The sequence below is a fragment of the Orycteropus afer genome, unplaced genomic scaffold, assembly GCF_000298275.1.
Source record: "Orycteropus afer afer isolate SDZICR_OR568_19922 unplaced genomic scaffold, OryAfe1.0 scaffold00112, whole genome shotgun sequence".
Lineage (NCBI taxonomy): Eukaryota > Metazoa > Chordata > Mammalia > Tubulidentata > Orycteropodidae > Orycteropus > Orycteropus afer.
In genome coordinates, this window is record NW_006921699.1 from 295,082 (window position 1) to 302,929 (window position 7,848).

Below are 7,848 nucleotides of genomic sequence, written 5' to 3' on the forward strand. Positions count from 1 at the left end.
TTTCCACCCGTTTAGGAGACACCTCTTCCACATCCTTTCAACGAAGGAGGGACTACAACGCAGTTGCTGCCGGGTGATTGGTTGAGGAACGTTAGGAACGTGGCTACGGAGAGTTGGAGAGTCCTTGCTCAGCAGTGATTGGTTGTCGAGAGGCGGGGGCCACTCGACCGAGCGAGAGGTGGTTGCAGCCGCAAGAAGAGCTATGGGTCAGGCGGCCAAGGTGACAGGGCTGGGGCGGAAGGTGGGTGCGATGCTGATGGGGAGGGTAAGTTCACAGCCTTGCGAAAGTTGTCTGGGGTCTCTTTAGCTGAAGTGCCACACTCTCCACGGTGGATTTCGTTATCGACCCTGAGGAGCCCGGCAACCCACCCCGAGGGGTTATCGAGAATTTGTGCAAGTGCAGAGAGGGAGGGAAGCATCAGTGTGGTTCCTGCTTCTTGGTGCTATCGGGTTCCGGAGTGTTTCTCCGTCGTGCAAGCTTGAGTTCTGCCCCCGTTTAGTTATCTGGCCGTGTATTTGTGTGGGGGACCGATTTCACATCCCTGGGAAGTGTACAGGCGCTAACCAGGGCCACAACCATCCAATAAGGTTAAAATTTTATTCGGATAACCAGAAGGTGCGCAGAAGTATAGGAAACAAGGAAACCACGTCCCAGCAAAATCACTTGGCAAAAGTAGCACTTTTCGAGACAATGGAGACTGGTGAGATCTGAATGCTATCAGTGAGGTTGGGAAATGTCAGCCCTGCCTTGGTCCTAGCCCTGAGGACCGGCTCGTAGATTCCTGTTTCTCATCGAACTGATCCACGTTGCTGCTCGGTGCACAGTTCTCAGAAATCAACCATTCCTAACCTAAATGCTATCAGCATGGCTGGTTGAGACCTATACCTGTCACTTGCTAAAACAGGCATAGGCAGCTGCAGTATGGTGAGGAAAAGAGATACTTGACAAAAATAGGGAGCCACCAAGCGGTGCATCATGTACTATTGAACTTGGTGTTCTCAGCATCAGTAGAAACAAAATTGTAAAGGATTGTTCAGTCAGAAATTTATTCAGTGTCTACAATAACTAAGGAGCTCTGGTAGGGTAGTGCCTAAGGCACTTGACTGCTAACCAGAAGGCTGGCTGTTCAAACCCACCAGCCACTCCTCCGAAGGAAGGTTGGGCAATCTACTTTCATAGTGATACCGCCTCTGAAACCCAAGGAGGGGTCGCTATGAGTAGGTCTGACTCCACGGCACATAACAACTACAATAGTTATTTTTGTTATACTATTTTTGTTACATTTTTGTTACTAGTTATACTATCTAGGCATAACAGAAATAATAATAAACAGACCATTTTTTGACTTCTGTAAAGATGTCTAGCAAGATTTTAAACAACATTAATTAAAATTGTGATAAGTGCTTTGAACTGAAAATACAATGTGTTTTATGAGTATATAACTGAGATTTAACCTGTTTGGAGGGATAGAAAAAAAGATCTCTCAAGTGTAAATTAAATTGAGACCTGAAGTTCCATTAGAAATTAGGTAGGAGAAAACAAACAAACAAACAAAAAGTATTCCAGAAAGAGGAACATTCCTTGAAGTAGAAAGCTGCTTGGAAAACTTGGATACGTGAAAATAAATAGCATCCATTTTAAAAACACTCATGGTGAGGGTGACTGTCTGTTGGGGGTACCTGGGTGGAGCTAAGGGTCAACATACTTAAGTGCTAATGGAAAAGTTGGAGTTTTGAGTCTACCCATAGGTGCATTGGAAAAAACGGCCTGGCAGTGTACTTCCAAAAAATAGCCATTGAAAACCCTATGGAGCACAGCTCTACCCTGACACACATGGTGTCATCATGAGTGGGAATGAACTCCAAGGCAACTGGTTACAGTCTACAAAAGATACCTGTGCCAAATACAGAGGATACATAGGTAACCATGAAGCCTTTGAAATATAGAACAACAGCAAGTAACACAGCATGTAGTATTGTAGCAAAATAAGTGCTCAGTGCTATAGGTGGACTTGAGAGTGGGAGTGGGGGCTCATAACAGACTTGGAAGGTCTAAGGAGGTGATAACTATCTGAAGTAAAACCAGTACAGAAATTATACCATATATCCTTTAAATTAGCTAGCCCATTTAGTCAACAAAATTGATAATATTTTTTCCAAGCTTACAATAAGTGACAACGTCAAGTTCAAACTGATCTGACTGTTAAGATTATACTTTGTATGCTACCTAAATTTCTCTAATCAGTGTAAGTTAATGAGAAGGAGAAGACCATCTGTTACCTAGCCTTCTGCATAATAAAAGTTTATTAGCTCAAAGGGTATAATGATGACTTTTTTTTTTAGTTAGTCCTACTTAAACTAGTGATGCTGGTGGTTGTACTAATGGAGACACTCTTCTTTCTCTTTTTTCTAAGCAGTATGTGTCAACCATTAGGTTTACTTACCTCTCACTTTCTTCTTAATTCTGTGCAACCTGTGTTCCGCCATTCTTGCACTATTAAGCTCCCTAGGTTTCTGCAGTGTTCTATGCTATCCTAGCTTCTATGCCTCAACACTCTTTTTTTTTTTTTTAATAATTCCAGACTTACAAAATGTTGCAAAAATAGTACACAGTATCCCCAGCTTCCCTAACTATTAACATTTATCACATTTGTTCCCCTAGTCTCTTTCAATCACTCCTTTTTTAAATATTAAGTTATCTTTTCTCTCTTGTCTCTTGCATTGAATGTTTCCAAGGTTCTGTTCTCAATTATCCCCTCATGCTTCTACTTACTCTACTTGCTTACTCATGGATTCTGTTTTCAAGGCTTCTGTTTCAGTGATATCCTAATCTACAACTCTACCACTAATGACCCCCCTGAACTTCAACTTCCTGTTCAACATTATTGCCATCATATTAAACTGAACATGTTTAAAATAAAACTTATTTTCTTGTCATTTCTGTTTAAGGCACTAGTATTCTCTCAGATTGGAAACTTTGAACTTATATCTTTGACCCTTTACTTTCCATTGATCCTAGTCTTCCAATTAATTACTGCATTAGTTTCCTGTGGCTGCTATAATAAATTGCCACGGAGTGGATGACTTGAAACAACAGAAATTTATTCTCTCACAGCTTATTTCAGAAGTACAAAATCAAGGTGTCAACAGGTTTGGTTCCTTCTGGAGCTCTGAGGGAGAAACCATCCCATGCCAATATCCTACCTCCTGATGGTTGCTGACAGTTACAGGTGTTCTTAGCTTATAGATGCATTACTTCACCCTGTGCATCCATCTTCCCATCACTATCATCTCTATGTCTCTTTCTCTGTCTCTTATAAGGACAGTCATGGGATTTGGGGCCCATCCTAGTCCAGTTTGACCTCATCTCCATACTGAATTACATCTACAAAGACTCTATTTCCAAATAAGGTCACATTCTGAGGTTCCAAGTAGACATGAATTCTGGGGAGACACCCAGTACAGTCACTAAGTTCAGTCTGTTCTTTCTTAGATTTTTGTTGTTGTTGTTCTGGTCCTTCTCCTTGCCTACTACCATCACCCTAGTCTAGGCAGTTAATACTGTTGTGCTGCATTTCTTCTCCAACCTTCCTCCCTCCTAGTTAAACATTGTGTTACTGTCTTGCTCAGAATTGTTTAGTGATTCTTCATTATCTGTAGCATAAAGTCAAAACCAATCATTCATCCCATAAACATGAATTGAGCACCCAATAAGTCAGGTCTTATACTGGCCTTAAGATAAAAATATAATGCCCTTATTCTGAAAGAACTCAGTCTGATGCTAGAGACAGATACCTAAGTATAACTTAAAATATGAAAAAAGTGCTTTAACAAGTGTGACAAATGCTGTGGCAGTACAGAGAAAAAGAAACCTGTTGCCATCAAGTGGATTGTGACTGTATAAGATGGAGTAGAACTTCCCCCAAAGGCTTTCCAGGCCTGTTCTGTAGGGAAGCAGACTGTCACATCTTTCTCCTATGGAAAGCTGGTGAATTTGAACCACTAACCTTTTGGTTAGCAGCCAGGTGCTTAATGACTACGCCACCAGGGCTCTTCGTGGAAGCACAGAGATGGAGCATTTAATTCTTCCTGAAATAGTCAGGAAGCATTACAGCAAAGGTGAGGTTTGCGAGAAATCTTGAAAGGTAGATAGGAGTTTCCTAGATAATGAAGGGATAAACAGTAACTCCAGACATACAAACAACTTGTACAAAAGCCAAGGAGCTGTGTTTAAGGGACTATGGAGTGGATTAGTGAAAGATCAAGTTAAGTGAGATTGAGAGTCAGGTGTGCTGTGTGTGGCAGAGACTGCTAGTTGTGTTTTACCCTCATATCTGTTCTCTTCCTCCTTAACAATAGAGCCTTCAGTTTTTTCATTTGGCACTTAGCTGGCAGCGATATATACATTTTCAAGGTTCCCTAATGGTTATGTCCAATGAAATATAAATGAAAATATAATAGGAAAACTAAAAAAGCTAACTGGCCTGCGCCTTTAATCCTTTTTGGTCCTCATCTTTTGTTGCCTGGATGGAAGATGTGGCAGCTGGAGCGCTAGCCCCCTTGGATCGGGAAGATTAAAGTCAAACCCATTGGAATAGTAGATTGATAACTAGAAGGAGCCTAGGTCCCTAGTGATTTCATGGGGCTACTAACCTAACCCTGGAGTGGTTACCTCCAGACTTTGTTTATATTGTTATTGTGTGCCATCCAGTCAGTTCCAACTCAGTGACCCTTTAGGACAGAATAGAACTGCCCCACAGGGTTGTGTAGGTTGTAATCTTTACAGGAGCAGAAAACTCACCAGCTCTTTTCTTCCATACTGCCCTCTGTTCTCCCATGGTTGATCGTTTTCAAAGAGGTATCTAGCTGATTCAAATGTTCATATATGCCTGTCTGTTCCTTGGCTGGAAGCAATAGGAGTGAGTTCAATGCCAGACTTGAAGTGCTGTAGTCTTAGGGGTCTCACCAGGCTCTATCAGACCACCAAACCTGGTCTTTTTTTATGATTCTGAGTTTTGTTCCACCAGGACCAACCATTATGATGCCAGTCAGAACAGTCTATAGTGATAGCCAGGCACCATCTAGTCCATTTGGTCTCAGAGCAGATGAGGTTGTGCTGCATGAAGTCTTGTTTCTCCTCTGAGTTTTTTGGGGTTTTGCGTACTGTTTTGATCCTCAGTAGAGGCCAATAGTAGTTTCTTAGATAGCCCCTTTCAGGCTTTTAAGATGTCAGACACTACTGATTTCATTAGGATGCAGATCATGAGTTTTGTGAACTATGTTATTCCTGTAGTTGGACACTATGGCCTTGGTGATGGAAATGTCAACAGAGATTGCATGAAAGAATTTTGTGAGACTGATGGCTTACTCAATGCAAATACCTTTTACCAACAACATAAACGGTGGCTATACACATGGACTTCACCAGATGGAATCAGATCAACTGTATCTGTGGCAAGAGGTGATGGAGAAGCTCAATGTCTTCAGCCAAAACAAGGCCAGGAGGTGACTGTGGAACAGACCATCAACTGCTCGTACGCAAGTTGGAGTTGAAGCTGAAGACAATTGAAGCAAGTCTACGAGAGCCAAAATATGACCTTGAGTATATCCCACCTGAATTTAGAGACCATCTAAAGAATAGATTTTATGTGTTGAACACCAGTGACTGAAACCCAGATGCATTGTGGGATGACATCAAGAATATTATCCATGAAGAAAGCAAATGGTCATTAAACAGACAGGAAAGGTAAAAAAAAGACCAAAATGGATGTCAGAAGAGATCCTGAAGCTTGCTCTTGAATGGAGAATAGCCAAAGCAATAGAAGAAATGACAGCATAAAAGAGCTGAACAGATTTCAAAGAGCAGTTCAAGAAGACAAAAGTCAATTATTATAATGAAATGTGCAAAGACCTGGAATTAGAAAATCAAAAGGGAAGAACATGCTTGACATTTCTCAAGCTGCAAGAATTGAAGAAAAAGTTCAAGCCTCAAGTTGCAATATTGAAAGATCAATAGGCAAAATATTGATTGATGGAGGAAACATCAAAAGAAGATGGAAAGAATACACAGAATCATTGTACCAAAAAGAACTGGTCAATGTTCATCTATTCAGGAGGCGGCATATGATCAAGAACCAGTGGTACTGAAGAAATGTCAGTTCTGCCCAAAGCAATCTGTACATACAATGCAATTCCAATCCAGATCTCATCAACATTCTTCAAGGATATGAAAAAACCGATCATTAACTTTACATGGAAAGGAAAGAGACTTCAGATAAGCAAAGCACTATTGAAGAAGAAGAAGAAAGTAGGGGGTCTCACACTCTCAGATCTCAAAACCTACTATACAGACCCAGTAGTCAAAACTGCCTGGTATTGGTACAACAACAGAAACCTAGACCAATGGAATAGAATTGATAACCCAGAAATAGATCCATTGGCCTGTGGTCAGCCGATCTTTATCAAGGGTTGAAATCCATTAAATGAGGAAAATACTGTTTAACAAATGGTGCTGGAAAAACTGGATATTCATTTGCAGAAAAATGAAACAAGATCTGCACCTCACCCCATACACAAAAAGTAACACCAGATGGATCAAAGATTTAAATGTGAAACCTAAAACTATAAAGTTCCTCAAGGAAAAAGTAGGGACAAATTTAGGGGTCCTAATATAGCTTAGTGCCTAAGGCATTTGACTGGTAACCAGAAGGCTGACAGTTCAAACCCACCAGCCACTCCTCGGAATGAAGATGGGGCAATTTACTTCTGTAATGATACTGCCTTGGAAACCCAAGGAGGGGTCGCTATGAGTTGTATCCGACTCGACAGCACATAACAACAACAACAACAACAATATATGACATAAATAGACTATCAAGCATAACCCAAAATGTACAAACAGCAGAAGATAAACTAGATGAATGGGACCTTCTAAAAATTAAATTTTTATGTGCTTCAAAAGACTTCTCCAAAAGAGTGAAAAGAGAATCTACAGATTGAGAAAAAAATATTTGGCAGTGGCATATCTGACAAGGGACTTACCTCTAAAATTTATAGAAAACTCCAACACTTCAACAAAGAAAAGACAAACAGTCCAATTTAAAAATGGGGAGAAGACATGAATAGACATTTCACCAAAGAAGATATTCAGGCGACCAACAAACATACGAATAAATACAATCATTAGCCTTTGTTGTTGTTGTTATGTGCCAATGAATCGGACCCGACTCATAGCTACCCCTTCTTGGGTTTCCGAGGCGATATCACTGTAGAAGTAGATCGCCCAACTTTCCTTCAGAAGAGTGGCTGGTGGGTTGAACTGCCAGCCTTCTGGTTAGCAGTCAAGTGCCTTAGGCACTTGCGCTACCAGAGCTCCTGCATTAGCCATTAGAGAGACGCAAACCAAAACAAGAAGATACCATCTTGCCCCAGGACTAGTAGCAAAGTTCAGCAAGACAGAAAATAACAAATGCAGGCGAGGATGCAGAGAGATTGGGATTCTCATACATTGTTGGTGGGACTGTCAAATGATTCAACCACTGTGGAAAGCAGTATGGCAATTCCTTCAAAAGTTGGAATTAGAAATACCACTTGACCCAGCCATTCCATTGCTAGGTATATATCCTAAAGTGAGAGCCAGGACAAGAACAGATAAATGCACAGCACTATTTACAATAGCCAAAAGATGGAAACAACCTAGGTGCCCATCAACAGAAGAATGGATAACCAAACTATGGTACATACACACAGTGGAATACTATGCAACCCTAAAGAATAACTAGAATCTGCAGAACACCACATAACATGATGAACTTAGACAAAATTATGCTGAGTGAAATAAGTCAATCA

The 7,848-nt window shown here is 40.9% G+C and overlaps 1 protein-coding gene across 1 annotated transcript in view; it reads left to right on the forward strand.

The window, feature by feature from the left end:
- The first annotated feature begins 202 nt into the window (after positions 1-202).
- LYRM7 (LYR motif containing 7) overlaps positions 203-7,848 on the forward strand; it is a 46,220-nt gene continuing 38,574 nt past the window's right edge. The window contains exon 1 of the mRNA XM_007943792.1: positions 203-265. Within this exon, the coding sequence (XP_007941983.1) occupies positions 203-265 (63 nt within the window). The remainder of the gene's footprint in view (positions 266-7,848) is intronic.